Source organism: Rousettus aegyptiacus, unplaced genomic scaffold (assembly GCF_014176215.1).
Source record: "Rousettus aegyptiacus isolate mRouAeg1 unplaced genomic scaffold, mRouAeg1.p scaffold_m13_p_8, whole genome shotgun sequence".
NCBI lineage: Eukaryota > Metazoa > Chordata > Mammalia > Chiroptera > Pteropodidae > Rousettus > Rousettus aegyptiacus.
Window position 1 is genome coordinate 104,926,901 of NW_023416311.1, and position 27,565 is coordinate 104,954,465.

Below are 27,565 nucleotides of genomic sequence, written 5' to 3' on the forward strand. Positions count from 1 at the left end.
CCGGGCCCTCTGCGTCTTTTCCGCTGGCTGAAACCGCGTTCTGCTGCTCACGGGCACACCCGGCATTGCAAGGCACCTGCGCCGCGCATGCTGGTGGCGGCCGCTGCGGAGGCTGCCTGCTCGACCACGGAGTTTTGAGAGCTAGACTGGAAGGTAAATACGCGTACCGAGATCCATTTCCTAATTCCTTCCTCAGTGAAATACGAAGTTTAACAAAATACGTAACACAAGAACAGGAGCAAAGGATAAGGCCCAGTTAACCCACACAAGGCATTGACAGAAGTCCAGAGGAAAAAAGAGACATGCAAAAGCCAGATTTTTTTTTTTTTTTCATAAAGAGAGACACAGACCCTTTTAGGGAAATGTATTTAAAAATTTATAAAGCGATCAAACATACACTCATTAGAACAGTTGTATTCCCTCACGCATGCCTTCAGGAAGGTGTTACGGGTCAGGCCATCTACCGTGTAGGAAACAGTTGGGTGGGAGAGTGAGGAAGCCACGAAATGGGGGGGAAAAACCCGCCACAGCAACCCCTCTGCTCGAGAACGTGACACACAGGTGGCAGGCAAAATGAGGGTGAGGATGCCCGGAGCGCCGCAGCCCGCACTGCGCCCCCTGCTGGACGGAACGCGCACACGCTCTCCGCCGCCGGCAGGAGACCCATCTCCAGATGCCCTAAAGCAGTCTCTCTTCCAGGGTGAAACTTTGGGGGGGAGCAAATATTTCCACTGGAGAGATTCCTTCCCCCCATTTTGTCAGATTAGTTTGCTCTGAGTTGCTGTTGGAAGTTTTCTTGAGGGATTTTTTTTTTTTTTCAGCAGATGAGTCAAAAACGCTGCAAAGATAATTTAAGGCATAGAAGAGCACGACCAAGCGATGAGCAAAAAAGCTTATAAAGTGGAGGCTTCGATTTAAATAGGAGGTAGACAGCAAGGACACTGACCCCTCTAAAAAAAAAAGATGTGTGTGTGAGGAAGGCAGAGGCGAAAAGAAAGTTCCAAGGTAGTCTAGTCTGCTGGTCAGAGATACCGGAAAAGACTCAAAGATGCTGCATTCAGAAGGTTAATGACTGGCTTTCTCGGATTAAGGAGACACACACAAAGCGAGGAGCGAGTTAGTGGAGATGAGAGCAGCGCTGTCCGGAGCAGGAGGGGTTAGTCCCAGCGGCGGCGGCTCGGGCCGGGCCGTCTGGGCCCGCCGAGGACGAGGAGCCGAGTGCGGAGCCGGGTTAGTACGCAGCGCGGCGGCGCGGGGTTTAGAAGAGCTGGCGGGACAGAGGCAGTGGGGCGGGCGGGCGGAGGCTGCCAGGCGTTCTTACCCCGTTGCTCTGGGTGGACTGCACGGACTGCTCGCTGGCCGAGGAGCACGTGCTCATGCGGTCCGTGTCCTTGCTGGGGGCCGCGTGGCGGTGCGCCTGCCGTTGGAGGGAGTCACTGTCCCCCGGGAAGGTGAAGGAGCCCGGCCGGCTGGCGGGGGAGGCGGGGATGGAGCTCCAGAAGGAGCCCCCCTTCTGCAGCGGGCTGCTGGGGGGGAAGGGCTCCTTGGCGAACGGCGCCGGGGACGGGAAGGCGGCGGAGAGAGGCGAGGTCAGCGGCGAGGCGGCGGCCGCGGGCCGGCCTTTCCCCAGCGGCAGGGGGCCCAGGCCGCGCGGCTCCTTGGCGTGTCCGTCCTGGCCGGCCTGGCCGGCCGCCGCGGCGCTCCCGCTGGACTTCCTGGGGCTCTCGATCACCTTCATCTTGGGGATCTGCTCCGCGTCTCTGTCGGGCCCTTCGGGCTGGCCGCCGGGGGGGTGCCTGCCGGGCTGGCCGGGGCCGGCCTCCGGGGCGACGCCGCTGCTGGGAGGAGGCAGTGAAGGGCCGGGGCTGGACGTACCTGACATCTTGTCTGCCTCTGCCTGGCTCGACGCTGCAGAGGAGACCAGCACGGGGGAGTGGTGTCGCACAGGCTGGGGGATCCGCGAGGGTCTGCTTCTGCTCGAGCTGGGCAGGCCGCTGCCGCCGCCGGGGGCGCCGCCGCCGGGGGCCCCGCCGCCCCCGCTGTGGTTCCTCTGATACTCGATCGGTGACGTCAAGGCTGTAAGACACACAAGGTACAGAAGAGATTCGGTCAGGCCACGGAGAAAGTGTCCTCGTGGGGCGAAGGAACATGACATGGCCCAAAGGGAGCGCGGGACGCGGAAGCCCCCCGGTCAAGTCCCGCGGTAATCCAACGTCGGGTCCGTAAACACCCGCCCATCCTGGCGGCGGCGCTGACACCCGGTGCACCGGTGAAGGAAGAGGAGGAGGACTTCAGAGCCACCGACCTGTTCACGAGCCAGTTAAACGGACCTGATCCAGGGGAGTGTGTGAGGGGCTGTGGGCAGGAGAAGCCAGAAGTGTGCAGTGAATGCAGACAAGTGAGGGAGGTTTTAACTGCCCAGGAGCGGCAAGCAGAGCCTTAGCATCCCTGCCAAATGGCAAGAAACCGAGCTGGCCCGAGGACTGCTGGCAAACTGCCATGTCAGCAGGAGGCCTGTGCTGCCAGGGGAGATGACTGGGAGCCCACAGGTACCAGCTGGCTCCTGCGCCGTGGGAAAGGTTAGTCCAGCTGCCACAAAGGTCTTTACACCAGAGACCTGTTAGGCAAAGAGCCTGGCTGGGAGTTAAGAAGCCCCCTGGTCCCCACACGGCGGTGGGGTACGGACCGCTTTGTTTTGCAGTCTGCACAGGAGAGACAAGGGACAGGAAGGAAGGAGCTCTGTAAACTCCCTCATGGGTCGTGAAGCCATCTCCCCTCTTGGCTTTAGTGATTTAGTTTGTTACATAACCATCGGCAGGAAACCCCAGGAAATATGCCAAACGAGATATATGGAAACACAGATTCGTAAAGTGTAAAAACCTTTGAGAAATACAACAATCAGGCATAGCCCCTTCCTGCCTGGGAGGCATCAGGCATGTGTGAAAAAGCATCCCGGAGCCAAATGACATTTTACAAACTCGCCCTTGGCCAAAGCCTCTCAACAGGAATAATGGGAGAGAGCGAGCAGGGGGCCTGCCAAGCCCAGAGCCTCCGCTCCAGTCCTGATGTCATTCGATCCTCTGGAATCACTACCTAGACCGAGTGTCCAGTGAACCATACAGCATGGCCGACTTACCTGGCCATTTGGAGGCAGTTCATATTATTTTAAAGAAGACTGTAAAAGTTGAGAGATTTCCCAATAGTTACATGCTGTCGATTTAATGCACCACTTAAAACACTATGTTTAGAGTCTTGCACTCACTGTCAGAGGAGCTAAACTTTTTTCTACATACACAGGAATCATTCCCTAATCTCACGCATCCAATTCTAACTGCAAATGGAAAAAATGATCAGTCTACAATTTGGGCAGGAGCCTGGAGTTCACAGCCAGGCAGCTCATTCCCATCTGGCTCCAAATGTCACATGATCCTGTCTTCTCACCGAGTGCCTGTGTTTCTGGCTCTTGACTGTCACACAAGGTGTGAATGTGGTTTTGTGATGATAAAGAAACTACGATGTCCTGCTGGACGGAGGCACAGACACAGACCATGGGCATAGACGAAAGGATAAAGACAAGACGTGGAGTCGTTTAGCTTCTGACTGAAACCCCGAAGCTCGTCAGTGATCCCCACTTCACAGCCCGAGCTGACGTCAGCGGTCGTGGAGAGAAGCAAGCAGTGTTAGGTCACAGATGTAAAGTCACAGCAGTTATCTACAACGTAAGGTCAGAGTGGTCACTCTCGTGGCGGAGAGGACACTAACTCCTGAGGTGTTTTGCACCTTACTGTTGTACTGTGTCATCATCCTAGTGAACGTCTGTCATCACTCATGTCACGGAAGATACTGTGTCTTGTTTCATGGAGGAGACGGGTTTGGATGTCCAGTGCAATGAACTCAAATTTTAAACTTGCACTTGAGACTGTCCCCAGCATCTCTGGCCAGTTCCATCTGCTGCCTCAGCTCTCATGCACCCCTGAATCGGGACGGGGCTCTGGGAGACCGTGTGGGGCAGGAGAGACCAGGGCAGCTACGAGGGCAGGTGCCTGGGAGCCAGAGTCCACTTGAAGTCCTGAGCCTGCCACCAACGATGTGGGGAACTCTGGGCAAACCCTTAATCCGCTCTGTGCTCCGGGATGCTCATCTGCAATGTGGGAGTAACAGGAGTGCCCGCCACACGGAGTGGCTGTGACGATGGCGGGAAGCAGCGTGTCGCCAGGGCTTGGAAGGGCGCCTGATAGCGGAAGTGCTCAGCCGGTCCTGTCGTTATCCTTTGTACGTGGGAGAGAAAAGAGAAGCAGAAACGAGGGCATCGGGGAAAGAAAACTCACGCCCGGTCACAGAGCACACTCACCATTTAAAAAATTGCGCTGGTTTTCTAAGATTTGGTTGATTTCGTGGATCCACGTTTGCCGGACGCTTGGACTGGACGAATGCAAAACGAAGGTCTCCGCCACGTCGCCCGTCCGCGATGTCAGGGCAAATTTACAGGGGTCGTTTTCCACATTTTCCTCTAGGCAAAGGCAACTCACCTGAAAAAATTTAAAGCATCATTTCCAACGGCCAAAAGGTGAAGCGACCCAAGTGTCCGTCAACGGGTGAACGGATGAATGAAATGTGGTCTATACGGTGGAATGTTATTCAGCCTTAAAGGAAGAAGGGCCGTGAGGCACATGCGAGGATATGGAAGAACCGGGAGGGCCGTCGGCTAAGTGAAAGAAGCCAGTCATCAGGAGACGTCCACGGAGACGAGGTCCCAGAGGAGTCGAGTTCTAGAGACGGACGGTGTCTGCAGGGAGGGGGGCTGGCAGTCAGTGTTTAATGAGAATGGCGTTTCGGTCTGGAAGAGGGAGAGAGGCCCGGAGAGAGAGGGGGTGGCGGCTGCCCGGCAACGTGGATGCGCCTAATGCCACTGAGATACACTTAAAAATGGTTGAGATGGTAAATTTTATGCTATGCATATTTTACCACAATAAAAACATTCGAGCACATTTATTCCCACTTGTCGGCTGCAAAGTAAAGTTCATCTTATGTCAGAGCTGAAACAACCACACTTTGGTACAGGGAGATTAACAGGAGTTTAACCAGGTCTCCAGGAAGAAAATGACGCCATTTAAAAAACCTTGAATATTAATATAACTTGTGTTATGGAGTTATGTGTGACATGGCATGTAAAACAATTTTTCTAAAGCGGAACGTATATATTAGTGTATAAAGAGAATTTCTGTGGTGATAGAGTGATTTTTCTGTCAAGAGGCTTAGGAATAGAATGATAAGACGTGCAGGTGAGGGATGGGTGCACAGTGGTGCCCATGGAGGGGCCTCGATTGGCCAGGGTGGGATGGCCGGAATGCTGAGAGACAGGAGCGGGCCCGCAGCCCGGCTTTGTGGCCCCTGGCTCTAACGCCTCCCTAGGCATGCTGGGCAGGCAACCTGCCCCCGGCCTGAAGTGGGAGGCCGCGTGGAGGCTGCCTAATAGGTGCCTATGTGCGGAGCTGGATGGAACAAGGTGCGGTGTCCCGCCTGTGTGCCGAGGCCTCGGCTCAGAGGGTGGAAGGGGTCCGTAGTCCTCACAGGGACCCTGTCAGCTTAGGGCACAAGGAAGCTTGCCCCCGCTCTGACCTCAGGACCCGCACAGCTGCAGAGGAAGAACTGGGGGCGGGTGGTGGGGGGCAGGCTGTACCTCCCAGGGACCATCTGCTGGGACCTCAGGCCTCGTCCTCTGCTTTTCTCTGTAACCCTTACAGGACTCATGGCTATTTGCAATTACTTTGCCTTTTTCTATCAGAGAGCAAGCTAGTCCAGGGTACAGGCTCCTGTCCTGTCCATGTCTGCAGCCCACGGCCTGCACTGAGTGCAGTATGCCCTTGCTGGACAGATGATGTGTCCTTGTTGGAGGGAGGGAAGAGTAAGACACAGGGTGAGGGTGAGCTCTCTGCCCTGGTCACAGAGCAACACTCCAGATCTGTGCCTCTGAACTTAAACAAGCCGTACGTGGTCCTGGAGAAGGTGGAACTTAAACATCTAGACAAGTCTTCATCGCGGTCAAGGGGGACAGCGGTGGTCACGCAGAAACACATGTAGGAGAGGCCGCTGTAGACACGGACCCGAGGCAGAAGTGGTGAATTTAAAGGGTCTGAACCGTGTTAGAAAATTCTCCAAATAGTTAATAAACAAAGGATCAGGACACGTCATCGTTAGAAAGGAAACAGTCCATCAGCGTGACGGGCAGCACGTGGGCCCCTGAGAAAACACTGCGTTACCCAAGTTCCAAAAACGCACGGTACCTTGATACTGTTCTTAAACAGGAATCCTGGCATGGAGAAGCCCTTTTTTTTGTCAAGCGGCTCACTGAAAATGACAATCTGTTCGAAGAGGAAGACCCGCCTCTCTTTGCAGCGAGGCAGAAGTCCCGTGTCTTGGTCTGTGACCAAGAATGTGTCTTGCAAGAGCAGCTTGCCCTGGGCAACAATTTTACCCTAAAACGAGTAAAAGGGGATAAAGGAAGAGGAGAAAACGCATTAAGATACATGAAGTTCTGTTTTCTTTAAAATTTCCTCCTACAAATTCACATACACTTCTATTAATTTATGTAGCTTAAGTTTTTCTTTTTGTTATCAGGAGTTTTTAGCCCCAAAGAGGACAACTAATCTAGATAAAATTGTTGCCAACTTTTGTATAAACCACTGGCCTGTTACAAGCAAAGACCGAAAGTGGATCTTAAGCATCCAGTTCACATAGGAACGTATGGCCCTGGGTCCCCAGCACCGGCACCCCCAGCAGGACCCAGGCCGAGATGCACCAGGGTCCGTGTTTTCAGAAGCTCTCCAGGAGAGAGCGGGCGTGCTTTTCTGAGAGCCACGGCAAAAGGACTTTAAACCCGAATCTCCAGCAAAACAGTAGGCGAGAAAAATAAAAAAAACTTCTCCTGTCTCCTTATCCAACAGTCAAGTAAAAAAAAAAAAAAAAAAAGATGCGGGTTCTGAATATCTTGAGGATACTACTGGGCAATGTGTAATATGAGTCATCTGGTCAACAACTTGCAGAAAAGCCTGCTAGGCTCACGAACACAGCGACCCCGAGGCCAGGCTCCCAGGGCTGACAGAAGGGCAGGGGACCCCTGCTTCCCACTACCTGCCGGGGCAGGAAACTCCGCTCGTGTGACAGCGCAGGGCCCAGGAGACAAGGCAGAGTCCTGCCTGTTTCCGCCACGAGGCGCAGGGCTCTGAGCAGAGGAAGGTGGCAAAAACGCAAATCGAAACCATCAAAAAAAAAAAAAAAAAAAAAGAGTTGAAAGACTCTATCGATCAGGCTGAAGCAAAGACAGAGAAGACAGAAAACAAGCGAAAGGATCAGCTTTCTACGCGTGGAGGCAAAGAGTCCGCCGCACGGGGCAGCGGCGGCGCCCGGGAGCAAGGCTAACGGGGAGCAGCAGCGTACGTCGAATCCCTGCAGCCGCCCGACGCTCATCATGTCGCTGCAGCGCTTCGGCACCATGCACATGACTTCCACGGCTCTCTGCGGGGGAGGGGCCGGAGGTCAGCCGCGCCCGCGCTCGGGGCCTCCCCCTCCCGCCCTGCAGCGTGCGCGGGGCAGAGCCCAGGGGTGGAGAGACCGCCGTCACCCCACAGGGGCGGGCTGCTTGCACACGCGTGGGGACGGCCTGGGGGGGGACCGTGGCGGGGCGGGGAGTACCTCCAGTTCCGACGTATCCAGACTGGCTTTTTTGGAGTACTTGAGGAAGTCCTGCAAGGGAAGCGGACGGGAGGGCGTGAGCAGGGCGATGGGCACGCGGCAGCTACCCTAGGACCTCGCGCAGCGGGCGCCTCGGGTCCATGTCCTCATGCTCCCCTCCCAGTAATGCAAGGACAAGGCGTCCTGAGGTGGGTTTTGGCTGCCGGAGAGCAAAGTCTATCTCAGAAGACACTGGTTCCCGTGTTACCCCTTTCACTCCGAGACAGCTTCTAACTTTCATACGTGAAGGAATCTCGATACACTTAAACGGTCACTTTTACCATGGAAATTGTGTTGTGTGGCGGGATTTACATAAATCAAGGCTATTGCTGAGCCAACAGAGAGAAACAGGCATGGATTTCAATTTTAATTTTCTCCGAGGCTCCAAGATTAGAAAATATGTAAAGTCTCCAGGATGCAAAGCCTGTGGTGGGGTGAAAAGTTTGCGTTGACTGACTGGCAGCTGGATTCCGAGCTTGAGGTAAGTGAGACGTTGAGAAGGCAGCGTACGGTGTCTCGTTAAATTAAAAAACAAAACCAAACCAAACCCTATTCCGAAATATTTAAAATCAGAAGTAACAAGACTTTTTTTTTTTTTTTTTTTTTTACAGAAAAGATTCCCCTCGCCTGCCAAGCACGCCCTTCTTCCCCTCTCGCCAAACCAACTCTTGACACCAGAACTGGCACCTGGCAAAGCCTCACCTTCAGTAACAGCTGGTACTTCATAATTCTCTGCACTGGTTTGATTAACAAATCTGTGAGTTGCAACCTGTGGCCGAGGCGCTGCTTTAAGTCCTGTGGTTTTGAGGAGAAAAAAAAAAAAAAAAAAAGACCGTAAGTGTGTCTTTTAAAGGGCGATTTTGTAATCCTTTTAATTGTCAGAAGTGCTAAGTAACGAGGCCGCACTGCACAAAAGCTATTTCTCGGAAGGTCCAAGCTTTACGCTTTAACTTTTCAGAGCTGTTTTTCAACATAGTCTTTTAAGCTCCAAGACCGTCTTTCAATGACTGTCCTTTATTCATACAATATTTTAGTTTTAGGCTAAAAATTTAGATCATGACTTATTTTGAATTTGTAATGAGTCTTAAATTTAAAACTGATTAAAAAAAATAATAAAACCATATTTTTACAATGACCCGTCTTCTAAATGCTAAGGGGTATAATCACAGATTGGATTCATGCTCATTTCTTTGATTTATGGGAATGAAACACAGGTTCAAAACTCTTATAACTGAGGCTAATTTCCTGATGATTTCTGGGAAACAAATGATATCTAAAATTTTGAAAATCAACTGTAACAAAGATTCAGAAATAATTCGTTTCTATCTTAGGTCTTACCTCGAAAAAGGTATCGATGTATTCTGAGACTATGTGTTCGGACTTTGGTTTGTTTTGACAGTAGACTATGTACATGTGCAACCTTCTCTCCTAGGAATGAAAAAGGCGAACAGACGGGTTAAAACAGTCGCCAGTTCAATCGGAGTGCGAGAGCACGCACATTCCAGATTCACGGCGCAGGTTGGCAGGCCGCTTCACGGCTCCCTGAACGGCCCTCCATTACTGCTCCCTGGGATGTATCGACCCCCTCACTGTACCTGGCAAACACCGGGGACAGTGCAAGGACACAGTTCTTCCTTTATCACACTAAAGGAAGAATTACTGCTACCCACCCCCCCTTCCAGCCCCGCCAAAGGGCCTAGAAGCCCGACTGTGTCTAGTGAGGAAGAAAAAGCTTTTCAGTCTCAAATGCTGAAGGCCGGAACAAGCAGACGGTGAGCCACCCTGAATCCGGGGATCCTCCTAGTGTGGTGTGCACACCCTCGTGTCCCTGAGGTCCTTCAGGGGATCCATCAGTTCAACATTATTTTCAAAACCGTACGAAGATGACATTTGCCCTTTTCACTGTGTTGCTGTGCACAGCCCATGGTGGGGAAGCTGCTGGAATCTTAGCAAATATCCGTCGCCACCACACATTCGCAGCAAAAAAAACGCCAGTTTCCCCTCAAGATGTGCTTGGTGAAGTTCTAAAAATGCATTTCATCTGAACTCCATCTCGGAGTATGCATCTTTTCAATGTTCCTGTGACCAAGCGGACACACCTGTTCACACTGCCGCTGAACACGGCTGTCTCGGTGAGAGCACCCGCGGGCGGGGCTGCGGGCTGACCCCGCTGCCGGGCTCCGTGCACCGCCACGTTTACCCGGAGTGACCGACATGGGTGGCAGTCACGTACACCTGGGTACCCGGGAGGCGCTTCCTTAAGCTTGAACAAAGCGAGCAACTGGCAGTGCCCATTAACAGTGAAAACTCGAGCTTTCGAGCAAAGAGTCAGAACGCTGGAAAACATGCATCTGCCACCTCGGACTTGGCAACACTTATATTTTCCTGAAGGGACGGGTGGTATCATTAACAAATCCCATTTCTCGATACCGTGTCATGTGATGTGCCAACACCTGGCGGATCTGTCTAAATCAGGGGACCGGTACCTTCCGACGGGTCAGCGCACGGTGTCACAAGCCAGTGCATGGGTGCAAGGCAGGCCTGTGGCTTTCAGTGTGGCAGCGAAGCGGACGCTCACCAGCAGGTTTTCAGGTTCCCTGCTGCGACCAACCGCTAAGAAATTTTTACTTGTTGAGTTTTGGTGTAGTGTCTAAGAAGACCATATCTGAAAAGGCCACATATCTGCGGAAGGATGGTATTTTTTCTTTCATATATTTTAACACAAAATCGCAGTAGATTGAATATATAAGCAGATACAAAAATCCATCTGTCTTCTATCAAGCCAGACCTTAAAGAGATTCACAAAAATATAACTACTGTCACTGATTTTTTGAGAATACGGTAGTTCTTCCTTAGGAAAACCCCTTCCATGTTAGCAGTTATTTCTGATCACGCATATACTTAGCTACTACGTTAAAGCCCCTACATGAGAGGTACGCGCCAACCCCACCAAGCCCGTTGCCTACAGACATCCCCGGACATGTTCCTGCTTCTGCTTTGGCTCTGACCCCCTTCTGACTGCTCTGTTGTAAGCTGCACGGTCGAAGAGCGGGGGGCGGGGGGGGGGAGGTGACCAGAAGAGCAGGTCATTCATATCAAGAAGACCGAGATGGCATCTCAATTCCAACCAGCTGACGCTGCATAGTGAGGTTTCGTTCTTAACATAAGCGCTTTTGTGAACTGCAAGTTTGCCCTTAGTCTGACAGACCAATCACCAAACATGACAATGGCGGACAGAATATAAATAACGCTCCTGTACTTACATGTTTCACAAAAAGGGATCCTAGTTTTTCCGGATCTTCAAGGCACTTCTCCAACTCTCCTAAAAAAAAGCTGAAACGAGGAGAAATATTAAACCATTTCCAACGTGGCCTTCTAATTTTAGACTGCGGTTTCTATCTTCAGGGTTGTCTGTTCTGGCACGAGCTGTTGGGGAGTGTAAAGCACGTCCCTGACGGATGAGAGGTGCACAGCGAGCACTGTGCGGACAGCAAGCCAAAGCAGTCACAGCTACACAGGACAAGGCGGAGTGACGGCCTCCCGGGGCCGGCACCCTGCCCTTCCTGCGGACTGTTCACACGTCTGTCTCGCTTTTGTAAATTTTTAATGATACAAGCAATGGTATCCCGGCCAAATCCTGAGAGAAAAATGTTTCAAAGCAATTTTTATTTTCAAAGAGTCCTTGTACCTATGTACAAGTTTCACATCCTTTCTATGGTTAATTTTTAAAAGGCTCAAATTGGAAACTAGCTTGTAAAATACTGAATATGTTACCCAAAATAGTTTTATAAAGTTTCCTCAGATATCATCAAAATCAATTTGATTACCAATAGGTTACCAATATTAACTGCCACTAAAATCAAAATTAGGCATGCGCGCAGAAACACGATAGTTGTGGACAGCTGTTAGTCTTCTGGGCTGCGGCTGCCTTTCCGGTGCATACCCGCCGCATTCTCACTAACATATGCTGGTATCTACGCTCAGCGCTTTATTACCCTGAAAACGTGGCTACCGGTTGGTGCTGTGTTGAGCTGTCCGGCACTTGGGTCACTATTTCCCCTAGTGCAGCACACGCCATGACACATACAGCCTCTGGGTGCGGTTTCTCTGTCTGGTCATCCAAGGCAATCGTGTTGTTTACCTTTTCCCTGCCACAGCTTAAAAACCAGCCTTGGGAGCGGAAGTCTAGATAACAGCACCAAATGTTCCTTTTTAAATTGGTTTCGCTGTAGACTACAGTCTATAGAGCTATCGGAGTGCTGTCTCTGCAGCTGACCAATCACTGACCTGAGTCTAACTGCACTAGGTATTACAGGAGATATAAAAATTAAGGCCCCGTACCCAGGTTTGAGGGCTTTACATTCTATTAGGAAAAAATGAGATGAATATTGAAATAATAACACACTACTTGACATGCTGTAGTAACCCCTCCTTACGTCTGTATAGTATGTTATAGTTCTGAAAGCACATTTACAGGTGTCATCTGCAAGGACGAGAGATGCTGACGATTCGCGTGATCGAGTCTGACGGAGCCGTGAGCACCTGACTCGGGCTTGGTGGGGGACAGCAGCGTGCCGCCAGGCGAGGTGGCGCCAGGGCACGTGCCCACGCAGCGGGGACCTGGGCGACGGGAGAGTGCGGCTGGAACGTTCCACACATCGGCAGCTGCCATAAGGCAACGCCAAGATGACGAAGGGTTTTGAAATTACAGGTGACCTGAAGGGACAGGTGTGCGGCCGCCGGCTCTGGCGGGCTGAGGCGCTGCGGGAGCGCCGGCCCCCACACGGACCTCCCGGCGAGGACGGGTGTGACGGCGTCCCGGGATCGCGCTTGAGTTTCATGGACGATCATGTCTACTTTTTCCATTAAAGCTGGACTGGAAAAATGAGCATCTTCGAAACCCTCTAATGGTGGCGATGTGTTCACTCGCGAGGTGGCTGCAGTTCACTGGGAACGTTTGCCGAGCCTCACTCTATGCCGAGGATGTGCTAAGGGCTTTGGCACGTATTAACTCAGTCGCTCTTCACCAGAATCCCATGCGGTGGGTCACACTACGACCCCCGCTGTGCAGCTGAAGAACGGCGGCACAGAGAGGGGAAGCAGATGAGTCAAGGGCAGGCCGAGGCCGTGAACCCTGGCGGCCAGGCTCGGCGCCAGTGCTTCTAGTCGGCCCTACACGGCCCCCCCTGGATTGACCGGCATGACGAAGCCAGGACTCTTCCCTGGGCTATGAAATGCTACCACAAAACAACTCGACCCACTGGTATTTCTTTTGCACCCACTACCACTGCGAAGCTACACAGGTGATAAAACGGAAGGACCAGTGAGCACCCCTCGCCGTCCGCCCGACGTGCTGCCGTCTGGCGGGCGGTGGTGCCAAGCGCGCCGCCGAGCACGAGGCGGGCTTTACGTACTCTCTGTGCCAGTCGTAAATCTGGTGGATGTTGCCGAACACGATCTTGTCCTTCCCCTTCATGTCGTCGGGAACACCGTCTTCTTTCATCAGTGCCATGTAGCCCTGCAGTTATTCAGAAAATAAGTTTATTTACTGAACACATGTGGGTCAAGTAATAGCTTATTATTTGACAGTCGTTAAGGACAAAATAGACAAACGTACTCTCTCATAACCAATTTTACTAAACAAACAAAAACTCTCTATGAAAAGTGTTCTTAACTGGCACTTAAAATACAGTTGAGCCTTGGAGAACTCAGGGGCTGTGGGGCACTGACCCCCAGGCATTCAAAAATCCATGTATAATGTTGAACTCCTTTAAAACTTAACTACTAATGGTCTACTGTTGACCAGAAGCCTTATGGACAATATAGTGGATCAGTACATATTTTGTATGCTATATGCATTATATACCATATTCTTAAAATAAAACAAGCTAGAGAAAAGAAAATGCTATTAAGAAAATCATAAAGAAAATACATTTACAGTATTTATTGAGGAAAAAAAAATCCACATATACGTGGACCCATGCCACTCAAACCCATAGTTCAGGGTCAAGGCATACATTTAAACGCAGTGTGTGCTGTTATGTTTATTGCCGTAAATTTCTCTCCCTGACTTGTTTGGCATTCATAGATCAAAATTCTTCTGAAGAAGTTTGAGGAACTGAAGAAGTCTAAACAAATGTAAATGGTTTCATAAATCATCTCATCAGTTTATAAATATTAAACATTTGGCCAGAAACATTTATTTGAAATTCTGAGAACTCTGTTCTCAGCATTTATCGTATATAAATAAATAGAGTTTCATTTCTTTTTGGATTATTTACATAATTTGTCGAATAAGGATTTAATAATATTCTTTTCATAAACTGATTTTTAAATAATAGTTGATTAAATATGTTGCAAAATGTAGTTAAAACTTCTATTTAACTCAAACGGAATTTGGCCTATACGAAAACCTCTTAAGAATTCAAGTTACTTATATTTTACTGTTAATCAAACATGTTACATCTCTTCGGTCACACAATTAATTAACAGCTGTTACTTTTCATTGAATGCAGACCCCAAACATCTTGTCCCATACATATTTGCAGAGCTGAAAAAACACAATAAAATTTTATACTTTAAAAGCAGCTTTTTGATGAGTTGAGTTTGTGAATCTGACTGCACCCTGAACTTAACAGCAGGGAGAAGCCTGGAGATGGAGATGGTCCTTGATCCAGGACGCAAGGCAGTGGTTTCGCTGTGACAACATGGGGCATAGCGCATGTTGGGCGATGAAAATGGCGAGACATTTGTCCTGTGAAAACTAAACAGTGGATCTGGTGTGGCCGCAGATCCTTCTCTGAGCCCGGGGTGATTCGGAATAGACCTGAGTCAGCGGATGGACACACACTGGCTCTGTGAACCAAGGATGATCTCGCTTCTGTGATGATATCCGCTCTTGTGAAATACTTAAGGGCAGGGTTCCCGTATAATAAATACGATGGTTGGATGTGATAATTTTGAGACTTAATTATTAAAAATAATATGCTAGATACGCTATGCAAAAAAAGAGGCCTTTAAAAGTGAATACAGATTGTTAAGATAACTGGCTAAACTTTATTTTTTAGAAATACCTTTTCTCTGTCAAATACTTTTTTTAAATAAAGTTTCTGAAGAGGTGTCAGCGTTAAACTGTCTAATGCAATACCCCTTTGACAGACAACTCTGGGGGCTGACACCGGCTGTTAAATTTCCGGAAACATGTACCTCAACCACATAGCCGAGGTCCCGCACGTAGTCACGCTCTGTCTCCACTAATTCCTGCAAAACGTAGCTAGAAAGAGAGAGAAAAAAAGTGTTTACGACCCAGAGTCTTCATTTTCTAAATGAGTTCTTTTGCATTTTTGCTTTTGTTAGGTCAGACTCCCCCTGGGACTGTATAACAACATATTGAACTTGCATAACTGTCTCCAATTCTGAGTGTCCCAAACCACTTAAGGGTCACATGGGTGACCCATGGGACTTGCAGAGATTGCAAGACACTTTGCATTTGGGGCGAATTCCCACCAGCAGACTTTGATCAAATACGTGGACAACCGAGGGAAGCTTAGACGTAACTTTGTTACAAAGGCGTGACATTAAAGAAAGGGGGCTTTTGTTATTGTTCTCTTTTTAATGATTAAGTCATTATAAGCTTCATTGGGCATACAAAAAAATTTAACTCGGATGTTTAAAGCCTTTGGTCCAATCACATGATTTGAAAAGAGTTTCTTTATATAGGTTCAATAACTGTTTAACGCCTCTCAGATAATAGAGGGCAATTACTTGATCAGTAGTTCATTTCAGTTGGCCTGAGACCATTCATTCACTCATTCAACTGATGAGGCACCTCCTATGTGCCAAACATCAGTCATTCTAGCACTCAATAAAACCCTGTTTCTGCACTCAGGCAGCTTATGAGTTTTCCTCTCCACCAAAGGCAAGTTCAAATCCCTTGTAGTATTTTTCAGGACTCTTTTCTTCCCCACCATAAGCAGCTTTACTGGAACAGAGAATCCCTATCATCAAGTAGGTTCTGAAAACATCCAGGTTTTTGGGACTGAATCTAATTTTACGTTGCCTTTTTTCCTTCACAACTATGTACACAATAGAAAGTATAGGACTTTCTCACCAGAAGTGGCAGAAGACATTCTGTCTCCTGTCATTCTCATTTCTCAATCATGTATGGTATGCAGGTGACTCAGTAATGACTGCAGCCACGGCCTGCTGCACGCTCATGAGCCTGGCTGCTCTGCAGAGACCTGGGGTCACCCTGCTGGGCTGATTCAGACATGAAGCCCAGTCATGTGACAAAGGCAGGCGGAAAGCCGCTGAACAATGACAACGAAAAGGTCTGTCTTACTGCCGTCTCTTCAGAGAGCTGGATTTTCTTTCCTCCATCTCGTCGATGGGTGAGGAGGAGGAGAGAAGGGAATTGTCTGAAGGATTGAAGGAGGGGCTGCTACTGTCTCCCTGGTCAACCAGGAGTGAGCTGGGACGATCCTCCAGTGCCTGAAAGACATGAGGCAGCTGATCACGGTTCTGTCTACAGTTATCAGAGGCAGAAGTCAGGGTAAGAAAGTCCCATACTCGGGAGATGCAGAAGGCCTGACTATAAATTATAAAGTCTACGTTTGTGAAATTGCACGGTAGTTAACAACAAAACCCCCCAATGTTAACTTAAAAATTGAGTAAGAGGAACTGGATAAAAGAGGAAAGTTAGAATGAAAAAAGTGACCTTATATACATTGACAAGGTCTGTTCTGCATCACAAATCATTAGAAAAATATACAACTGGTTTACATCAGAGCACCACACTGTGCCATTTCAAACGCAACCATTTCCTGCTGAAAATACAATTTTCAGTTATATTCCTGCTGAATGAAAGCAAGCCCGTTTCAGAAATGTGTGTAACTGCCTCATTAGGCCGCTTACTCCGGACACACCGCCGTGTGCCTTGTCGGTGGGCAACATGGCAGCATCACCAATCTATATTTTAAACAGACTTGGTTTGTTTCTTGATCATCCGTGAAGTCTGACCTCGTACACTGATGCAGACAGATCACCTAGCTAAAAGTAACCCCTATGTCTGTGACTCACACTCACACTTTCCTTTCCGTATCTTCTGGAAGAGGCGGCTGCCATGCTGGCCTCAATCACTTATCTGAAACTCGCCACTCTGCATTTCCGTTCCTGCAGGTGACTGTTTTCATGGTCCTACCCCCAGCGGAGCTCGAGCAAAGCTTTGCAGGTGATCGATATTCTGTGGATTAAATACTGATGACTCTCTCCCGGGATTAGCGTGAACGGATTTGCACTCGGTCACTTTTTAATGGGTAGACGTTAATTTTCTTATCCTGAATTCACGGAGCTCCTAGGCGTACAGGTTACAGTTCTTTTAAAAATGTCAAAGCGGCTCAGCTGGACACAGAGATGACCAAGAAGTATTTAGCAACTGAAATGAAAAAATGTGATTATCTTCAAACAAAAAAAGCCCAACACAAACTGTAAGAACAGTTAACATTTGCTATCAAATTAAAACCTCTAGCACTTGTCCCGTTTTTCCTCCGGAGGACGGACTGACCGATGCTGACTTCGTCACGAGGCGTGGCTCTGAGGACACACAGTCTGCATGTGCCGTCTTGTCCACCACACCCATCCGGCCATGGACAGACGCTGCCTGCTGCTCTTCCTTATGAAAAACAGTGACGGAACAGGGCGTATCGTGAAAACAGCACTCTTGTTCTTAAATAAATAGCTACTGACTTTAACTGCAGGCGAGCGTCCTGCAGGAAGCAGCGGACCCCGCTCCACGCTCCTGATCCTGGGGTCCCTGGCAGGAGACAAGTCTGAAGTGCAAGTCTGCGCTGTGTCCTGTCTGGATGCGCCAGGAAACAGCCGAAGCTTGTTAGACTGAACTCCGTTCACGTGACCAGTGAGAAAGAGAGAGAAAAAGTCTCCGGATGTCCCCTCACATGGGAGGGCAGTGAGGAGAGGCAGTCCTGGATCTGAGTGATGTCCACGAGGCCTGTGGTCCGCAGTGGGAGGAATGGCCGTCCGGACTGGAGACGGTGGAGGCCCCAGACTTCCTCTGGCCGCCTGTCCTCAGTGTGGCTGGTCCAGACCTGGGTGCGCAGCCAGAGTGGGCGCGGACATCCGGGCAGGGTGCAGCCACGTTTATGCCGTCCGCTCCCTCGACGCTGCCCACTGGCCCGACACAAACGACGCGCAAGCGAAACGCGGCCTCGGGACCGGGACGGCTGGGGCTTTGTGGGTTCGAATGAATTATTTGATAATTCTCTTGGCATGGTGACTTTTTTTTTTTTTTTTGCAAGTAGGTTCATGTTAACTTTATTTCTTAGATGAAGGTAGGTTCGCGTAGATATTATCTCTCTTCTGAAGTCAGTTTTTAGTAAATTCTATCTTCTAAAAAAAAACTGCCCAATTTCATCCATGTTTAAAATATACTTCCAAAGAATTGAACAAAGTTATGTTTTATGGCTGTTTCAACTTCCTCAGTTTAACTCACCTTTATAATTTCTTATTTTGTGAATGTGAGCTTTCCATTTTCTTCAGACGTTTCCCTGATAGCTATATTTTTTGAAAGAATGAATTTTTGATTTATTATTCTATTTTTCTGTTTTCCAATTCATTAATTTTTGCTTTTATCTCTATGAATTCATTCCTTCTGCTTTTCATTGGTTTATTTTGCTGTTCTTCGAACATCTGGAGTTAGATGTTTATTTCACTAATTTTCTTTTCTTTTTATCTCCGTTTCAATCAATGACAAGACGAAAACCCCAAAGTCAAATTCAAATATAGTCGCTGTGGCTGTCCATCGCTATTGCCCTACTGTTGGTACTCAGGAAAGGCGTACGACCTTTCAAACAATGCCTGGATAAGGAATGTGGAGGTGGGAGACAGAGCAAACCCCAGGGAACAGTTTCCAGGGTGGTTTTGATTTTTCAGGTCGAATTCTCAGGTTTTAGGGTTAGAAGGTTCAGCTCCTTGAACACATACTACATAACGACGAAGCCCCTCCTTCCCTCTCCTCCCCTGTTGAATCAATTAATACATGGCTTCTGACGGACAAACAATTCAGTGTTCAAACCCTATTATGAAGCGCTCTAGCCTGAAATCATCCACGAGAAAGTCATGGCGGTGACCAGGGATGCAGAGTACATGGTAAGACAGACATGCCGGAGTAACTCAGAGTCACAGGGACCAGGACGGGGCGAAGGATATTCAAAGGATTCACTAGAGGCTTCATCAGCAAAAAGAAGTTCCTGGCTGACATTAGAGGATTAGTGACAGGAAATCAATACGGTTATGTTCCCCTTAGACCAGAAAAAAACGCGGCATCTGGATCGCGTTCCACGGAGAATGAAGGAGGGGTGAGTCCATCATAAAAAGCTTAAACAGGGCCCTCCCACAGGGAAGGGAAGGCATTAATTAGTGAACGCCTCCATGAAGGAACCTTGCTAGGAGCTTAACAAACTGTGCTCTCCATGATCCCTAGTTTACGGGTGAAGGACGCAGGCTCAGAGGGGCTGCAGCGGCAAGCGGGAGAGTCTGGACCCAGGACCCAAGCCTATCCAACCCCCGAACTCAGCCCCTTCCCCCATGCCGACAGCTTTATGCCTGTTAGGAAGACACATATGTGAGTAGAAATTATTTAGCTTCAACGAATACAGTTGAATTCCTCAGAGCTGAGCGGGGGGAGCAGAAAGAGACAAGCCACAGGACCCCTCCGCATTTGCAAGTCCATCTGAACGAATTACAAACGATTCTCCGGCCACTGGCCATGGGATGCAGCGGTGAATATGGGCCGAATGAGCAGCAGGTTGACAAAGTGCTGCCTCGCAGCATGTTTTGGGAAAACTATTTCCATTTAGAGACAAGAATGATTTCAATGGCCATATAACTGATGTCTATGAAGGACTGTTTTTTAAAATAATTAAAAAAAAAATGCTTGCAACTCACTGGATATAATTTAAGCATCCTTTGTTTTAGGCCATTAATTCAACTTGTCTCTCCAAGAGACAGCCAGGATGTGGTTTAACTCAATTCACATTGACACGACCCCACATTCTTGACCAGCGGAGTCAAGTTCTCGAGTAGTCTGCCAACTCCTAGTAGCCTGCCTGTCCAGCATCCTTTCTAACTTCCTATCTAACTTTGAAGCCAACTGCATTCCTTTCAGAACACAGCAGGACTGCCCGAGGAGGTGGAGGCAGGGTGGGGGGCGTGATTTCGGATATAGTGGGGCAATCAATACATGTCAGTACGATGTAATTCTCATTTATCCTAGTCAACCGGTTTCATCAGAAGCTGCTCAGGAGAGAAAAAATGGGAATGGTATATACGGTGCCTAGTTAATACCTAACTGAAAAAAACCAAACTCTTAACTTTAAAGAAGTATATCTTTTAATCTAGCAAATCCAGCATTAGAAATTTAGCCTACGAATATAATCACACATGTAATGAACATGGATGTTTATAATAGTGAAAAACTGAAAACAGCTTAATACATATTATTATGGAATTTATTTAAGTAATTTAATCGCATCTCTGTCCCTTACTAGCTGGTCAAATTTTCAAACATTTTGTGTGACTCGGTTTTTACATCTATAAAATGGGATAACAATAGTGCACGCCTACCTCATCGGAGCTATCATGGGGAATATATAAATTAATACGTGCTCGGCACTAGAATAGCACCTAGCTTGGAGTAAGTCCTTGGTGGTATTATCTCTACATTCACATAATGGAATATTATACAGCTGTTAAAAGCACCGAGCTAAATCTGTATGGACTTACGTGAGAAGATCCTCAAGATACATTAGGTCTCAGAATCTTAACGGAATGAATCCCTTTTGAATGAATCCATCACACCCCCATATATGTTTGCACCATCAGGAAAAACATCACTGTTCACAGCAGGCACCTCTACCGAATGGACTGGTGGGAGAGGCTGAGGGCTTTTACTTGGGGAGAGGTGACTTTTAAAAGTGGTTGAATAACTTCATAGGCATAGTGAAATATACTTGTCTAAAAAGTTGTCACCATGAATGGTTTTTCCATTTCATAGTTATGAGAACTGAAGAAACAAAGAAATTAATTGATACGAATCAGTTAGAAGAAATGCACACGTGTCTAACTTCAAAGACTCGACATGAGATCTGGGGCCATCTCTTACATATGAATCCCTGTCGCCCAAGTGGCAATACAGAGGCCACTAGGAAATAAAACCCTCACCTGACAGCGCAAACCCTTCTCTCTCACATATTAGGAATGCGGATGAAAGACCTCAGAGACAGCAAAAGACAAGTGTCAGCCTCTGCGTGAGTAACCACCGACCCTGGCTGCACCTCCAGACGAGACTGGAATCGACCAACTCTGCTGCGAAGGTGCCAGCACCGCAGACCGGGCAGGTGCGGGAGAGGATCGACCCTGGCTGCTGGGAGCCACCTCTGAGCCCATGGAGGGTCCCGCCTGGTAAGACTGTCTCTGTTCACCGGGGTCCTGGGCCACGGCAGCTGGGCTGTGCGGACAACGTGACCTCTGGCGGGGGCTCTGGGCCACCTGCTCTCTTGCTCTCTGGAGGGGCAGGGAGCATCAACTCTGTGCACATGACTGAGCCCGAAGAAAAAGTCTGAATACCAAGGCCCAGGTGAGTGGCCCTGGTTGACGACACTCCATGCATCTTGTCACACACTGCTGCTAGAACTGAGCGCTGTCCGCATGACTCCACTGGGAGGGGACAACCGGCAGCCTGAACCTGGGCCTTGCCCCGCACGCCTCCTTCTGGGCTGATTTTAATGTGTCCTGTCATGGTAATAAACTGTGCATGAGGCTTTTGTGAGGACCGTGCGCCCTTTAAGTGAATTACTGAACTGGAGCGTGGTATTGGGGATCCCCAACTTGCAGCTGGTCGGAAGTGAGGCCTCCCGAACTGTGTAAGAAGCCACAGGCACATTCTGCGGCCGACGCACGGACGCGAGGGCACGCCCGTGTGCAAGCAGCACCCCAGAGCAGCTCCCGAACCTCGCGCGTGCCCTGGGGAGCCTTACCATCTTGCTTTTCACGAGTTCCTCGATTGCACTGACAAGCTCGGCTGCACTCGGCGTTTCGGAGCTGGTGGGGCGGACTAATAACCGAGAGGAGGCCTATGGAAGAAGCGAAGAAAAAGAAAGGGGAGGGGGGCAGGGGGAGGCCTTGTGTTAGTCACTGGACAGACAGCAGATTCTCCTGCAAGCTCAAGCTCTTTTTAAAAGTAATTCCAGACAAAAAGACCACGAGTTTGTCTTTGTTTGCATTTATTTAAAGTCATCCTTTTAAATTTACAATATTCTGACATGAGATATTAAATAGAACCTGTCTGGGATACATGTGGAGAGCAGACAGAGTCTGTTTTTAATCCGTAGTCGTGTAACATCATAATGTTTTTCAGAGTGGAGACTGAGCATGGGAAAAGTCTAACTAACTTTTGCAATTACCAGGTAGGCTATTGGAGGAGAAAAAAAAAAATAGAATCTGATCAACGGAAGAATGAAAGACTTAAGGTCTAATGAGTGAATTCTTAAATAATCAGGAAACAAAAGAAGATACTAAAAATGGCTTTACTGTGCTTATGGGGTTAAAAGAAAGAAACAAGAAAAAGGAACCAGGGCGCGCTGACCAGACGGGAGGAGGGGGGACGAGCTCACCATTTTCTGTGCCATCCACTTCCCCAATGATTAGTGCAGAGTACAGAAGATCTGTGGCCTCACAAGCTATCAGATGCCATTTACGGCTAGAACCGGGGTGTACAGGGGGAACAGTTAAGGGATTTGGGGGGGGGCTGCTGAGTTCAAGGTCAGTAATTTGCAAACACGGCGTGTTTGCGGATTACTTGTGCCGTTCACTGACTGGAAACTAGAAGGGGGCGTAATATGAACCTCGCTTCATATTAAGGACAGCAGAGAGGCATGCGACACACAGCTGGCTGTCCTAACGATGCACGTCTCACGGCAGACAGATACGGGTTTATACATTTACGATGAGGCTTTTACATGTGTGGATTCAGATATGCGCTGTGCAAAACAAATGTTGGCTTGCTCTAATGAAATCTGGAGTATGAGGTGAAGAAAACGAGGAAAAAATTCAAATGGAAAGGTAAGGAAACTGAGCCAAAACAGACACAGAACACAAATCAACATAATGCTGCAGTGAAAGTTTACAAAAAGAGAAAACAGAACAAAACAAAATATTAGTCACGAGATAATATACTGTCTGGGAACATCACTACAGATTTTTGTCAACGAAGAACCGCTGTTGATTATACCCAATGAGGCGAAACAAGAACCAGTAAATGATTTTAGCAAACAGAGGTTTAAATGCAGAAAAATACTCTCGGTTGGGAAATGACTAGACCCGGCACCTCGCTTTTGGCTAACCACCCAGATTTAAGAGATTTCAGTTCTTTTTTTGCCTTTAAGAAAGGTGTCGTTTCTAACATCACACGTGGCTTAGGAACTGTGAGAGGCATTGACACAGGACCACTCCCTGGCTGAGTCTGCCCTGTGCGGCGGCGGGGAAGGTCCCTGCCCACGTCAGGTCTCCGCCACCCCCAGGGCGTGGAGTCCGCACCTCAGACACCACCTTCGAACCCCAGACTCAAACTCAAGCTACGACCTTCGGCCAGTAGCTGCAGCTCCCTTACTACTGTGCAGAGTGCCGTAAAGGGGGGAGGCGGAGCCCTACAGAGAAGGGGCTGGTTCAGACTCATGCGTGAGCTGCCTCGGCCTCACGGCCGTCACTCACTGGCCCTGGCCGACCCCAGGTCATAGAACACAGGGCACATAGGGCAGGCGATCGTGATAGCACTGAGGGGGGAGTCAGGGAAGGAGGAAGGGGAAGAATGGGGAAAACTGATGAAGACGTGTGTTTTATTCCAAAAACTTAGTTATTGCCAAAAAATAAAAAATAAATAATATATAGATATCACGAGTAATGACTCTGTAGCACAGTTTTCAACACCTGACAGTTGGGAGCGCGTGGGCCAGAACGCAGAGCATGCCCCGAGCCAGGCGTCAGGTTTCCTCTTTGATATTTTGGGGTTCTACAGTTGGGATGTACGAAATCATCCTAGATTATGTAAGACCTCGAAATCGAAAAACACCACCACCAAGGGATGGACTTGGCTTGCGGTCTCTCCACGGGGGAGACGCGTGGCCGGGCGCTGACTCACGCACTGGGCCACCCGTCCCCACGCTCCGGTTCCGTCCTGAGCTTTGGCGTGTTGGACAAACGGACTGGTCGGCAACACGGTCCCGTGCGAGACCACCACCCGGGTGCGAACACGCCTCATGAGGAGAACGAGACGCTCTCCTGTGCGGTTCCCCCAAATACCCTCTGAAGGACCCCGGCCGGGGCAGTAAGAGAAACCAACGTCACCTCAAAAGCGCTGACCGCTGAAGCGCCATCAGAAAGGGACTGGATATTCTTATGCAAGCGCCCGCATGTGAGAAACTGCACGCGTCAGCCTACTGCTCAGTCTAAGTGGACTTTGTCATCCACACTTTTGGGGTGAAAACCGGCGGAATCTGCCTGGAAAAGCAGCACATTTTCCCGGTGCACTTCCACCGCCCCGGGGTCGCCTATCTCCTGCAGGGAGGCTGGTGGACAGCGGCCGCTCCAAGGCCCCCTCCCCCGGCCCGGGCGGCAAGACCCCCTCACCTTGTCGTCCTGGGAGTCCGGCTGCAGCAGGCTGTGCTGCTGGATGGCCATGGGTGGGGGCAGGGGCACGGTGTCGGCCCCCTCCTCCCCCTCCTCCTCTCCGCAGCTCTGCATGCCCGAGGAGGAGGACTTGGAGAGCGTGCCGCTGCTCAGGCCCTCGTTCCGGCCTCTCTGAAATCAAACGGACATTCACTCGTCACACTCTGGGCCCTGAGCGTCAACGTCAGTTCACAGAAATGAGCGCTAAGGAGCGAGCGGGACAAACGCAGCCAGGGCAGCGTGAGGCCGCGGGTCGCGGGGATGTGCTCTCGCCGCCTCTCGCGGTGAGTGGCTCCTCGCTCTCTCAGGCAGCCTCGCCACCTGGCTTGCCACCCTGGACGCGAGAAGGGCCACCGAGTGTGTCTGTCGAAGGAACCGCCAGTGTTATCGGTTATGGCTCTGAACATACTTCATCTTCGAGGAGGGGAAAAAAAAAAGATTCCAATATTTGAACCATAATCTTCCTGGTGATTCAGTTCCTCTGGTCTATTTACATCTCATTTTTGGTCCCTCGCTACAATAAAATGCACGTAAATAATAATGGCATAAAGAAAAATGCAATCCAAGATGCATTTTAAGAATCTGGGTTATCACATTAATTTTCCTCTATTCTTACTTTTAGAAAAGAATTTGTTTTAGTTCTACTAAGAGGACACAGATTTAGAAAGCAAATGACACGATAACCCTCACACGCCAGTGAAAATGCATGGCCAAACATGCCCAGGAAAAAAAGCAGCAGAAAACCCATATCTGCAAAATAAATTAAATGATACTCATTTTGTCCTTTCTCTCTGTTTGCCTTTTTCTGCCTTTTGAGACTACGAGGGATCTGGACAGGGTCTAAGTTAAGTTAAAAACTGTGGGACCCTCGCTGCCACCACCTGCCGGCTCAGCCTGCCAGCACCCCCAACCACCAAGAGAAAAAGAGAAATTAAAAATACTCCTGACTGATCTACATACACTTATCTTTGACATGGGAATAATGCGGTTTACTACTGATTAGCAAAGGAAGCCGCTGGGTACTTTCCACTCGGGCGAGGCGTGCGTGTAACCGTGGGGGCGGTGGCGGGGACGGCAGGAGACGGACCGTTCCTCTCGGCCTCTCCTGCCCTGAATCCGAGCTTTCCCTGGCATGTGCGGCCACCAGGGTCAGTGCGAACGCCACTGGCAGCACCGGCTGGCACCCCCGGCTGCGCCCACGGCAGGAGTGCCGAGGGGAGGGGCTGAGACGGCTCAGCACCCACCTGCTTCTGGATGGAGTCGCCCCTGGGAGAAAGCTCGGGGTCCCCGAGTTCTTTCTCAGAAGCCGCAGGCGGGCCCTGACCCTGTAAACGGAAGCGGCTCTCCCCAGAGCCGGTCCCCACGGGGCCAGCGGCCCAGCCCCCTGGGAATTCACTGGGCTCCCCGCCCCTCCCGGGACCACCCGGAAAACCGCCCGGAGAGGAGCCCCGAGGGCGGCGACCGTCCCGGGGCCAGAGGAGGGGGGCGCCGCGCTGACCTCCTCCGCGGTCTCGTCCTGCGGGGTGGCGGCGCTGTCGTCCGAGTCCTTCTGCGAGCCCGCGTCCGCGCTCTTGCGCACCTCGCGGCTCTTCTTGTGCTTGTGCGCCAGCTTCTTCACGTGCCCGTCCGCCTTGCCGCTGCTCAGCCGCCGCACCGGGCTCGTCAGCCACTTGCGCAGGGTGTTGCCCGGCCGCTTGGGGCCCGGGGAGCTCTGCGCGCCCATCACGTGCGGCTGGAGCGAGGCCACCGAGGCCGGCGGGCTGGCGTCGTTGCTGGACACGGAGAGCGAGTCTGCAGAGGCGAGAGAGACGGCAAGACTGACGGGCGGCCGGGCCAGCCCGGTGCCCCCCGCCCACGCGGTCCCGCTGCAGGCTGGTCCCGCCAGCCCGCCCTGCAGGGTGGACGCGTCCCGGGAGACGGCCGGGCCCTACTGCCCTCTCCCCACACCCCCACGCACCAGTCCTGAAGTCCAGTGTCATCACCACACAGATTTCAAACGTCATTATCGTTTAAAACATCGCAGACGTCGGAAGACAGAATGTCTCAACTACTTTCACCCGTTTTCTTAATTTAAAAATCTAAGAAAGGTTTAAACAACTCGAAGAAAATTAACTAATTCTATTGGATAAATGTGTTAGTCTGACTCACTCCCAGTGAATCAAAGCATAACTCAAAAAACATGTGTACATGCGTGTGTATTAGTACAGTGTGTGTGTGTGTGAGAGAGAGAGAGAGAGAGAGAGAGAGAGAGAGAGAGAGAGAGAGAGAGAGAGAGAGAGAGAATATCAGTATAGCTGTGGCCTGGTTAGCCTTCGGGACAAATGGCACCCCCTAAAAGTTCGGTGTTGTCAGGGGCGAACGGGGCTGTGGAAAAGGGTGACGCTGGCAGGTTTACTGGGGGATCCGGACACAGACCCTCGTTCACAGCCAGATTCTGGAAGTACACGGGCACTTGGCACCTCTGCTCCCAGCCTCAGCAAAGTGACTGCCTATGTTGGAGTAAATACTAGCAGCAATTAACAACAACGAAAACCTGCACATTTGAAAAAGAAATGTGAGGAGGAGCCTCCTTCAAAAGACCAAAACACTCTGCAGAGAACATATCCAAGTGAACGTTCTTACTGGATCTTAAACATAGTTGACCTGGAGTTGATACTTTTTTCAGAAAAAAGGAGATAAAAGAAAGTTAGTTGACAGCTGACACTCGGCAGAGCCCTGGCGTCAGGGGCATCACGTCACGAGCTGGAAGCCGGGGGCTGTGGACGGGGACCCTGGCCCCCGTGAAAGGGAACGGGCGCTTGCGGAAACGGCACGCTTGTAACTTTCTGAACTCTTTAAAGCCTTTACTAATCGATTACAGTTAATCTTTGAAAAGACTCTTTTCGGGGGCACCTGCGCTAGCTGCTTGTCCTCCGGTGGCGCTGGAGAGCATCGTGCGAGGCAGCTGCGAAGCGAGGGCGTGAGTCCCGCCCAGTCCTGCGCGTCCACGGGCGAGAGTCACCGGCCGGAAGGCAGTTTCCCACTCGCGCTCCGGACACTGGATCCCAGTCTAATTGCCGCCTCATCCCCTCCCTGGCCTGCGCCTCCCGGGCCGGGC

General features: G+C 50.0%; 1 protein-coding gene across 3 annotated transcripts in view; it reads right to left on the reverse strand.

Moving 5' to 3' along the window:
• The window catches only part of TRIO (trio Rho guanine nucleotide exchange factor), a 300,662-nt gene that overhangs the window by 14,654 nt on the left and 258,443 nt on the right, over positions 1-27,565 (reverse strand). For 2 of the 3 annotated variants that reach the window (XM_016152143.2, XM_036225270.1), the window contains 14 exons: positions 25,967-26,259; positions 24,430-24,600; positions 21,783-21,878; positions 16,073-16,221; positions 14,938-15,004; positions 13,146-13,249; positions 10,995-11,064; positions 9,070-9,159; positions 8,434-8,526; positions 7,693-7,743; positions 7,438-7,515; positions 6,285-6,476; positions 4,352-4,529; positions 1,322-2,076 (listed from right to left, as the gene is read on the reverse strand). In XM_016152143.2, coding sequence (XP_016007629.2) covers positions 1,322-2,076; positions 4,352-4,529; positions 6,285-6,476; positions 7,438-7,515; positions 7,693-7,743; positions 8,434-8,526; positions 9,070-9,159; positions 10,995-11,064; positions 13,146-13,249; positions 14,938-15,004; positions 16,073-16,221; positions 21,783-21,878; positions 24,430-24,600; positions 25,967-26,259 — 2,387 coding nt within the window. The remainder of the gene's footprint in view (positions 1-1,321; positions 2,077-4,351; positions 4,530-6,284; positions 6,477-7,437; positions 7,516-7,692; positions 7,744-8,433; positions 8,527-9,069; positions 9,160-10,994; positions 11,065-13,145; positions 13,250-14,937; positions 15,005-16,072; positions 16,222-21,782; positions 21,879-24,429; positions 24,601-25,966; positions 26,260-27,565) is intronic. The other variant, XR_004952348.1, reaches the window with a different exon arrangement.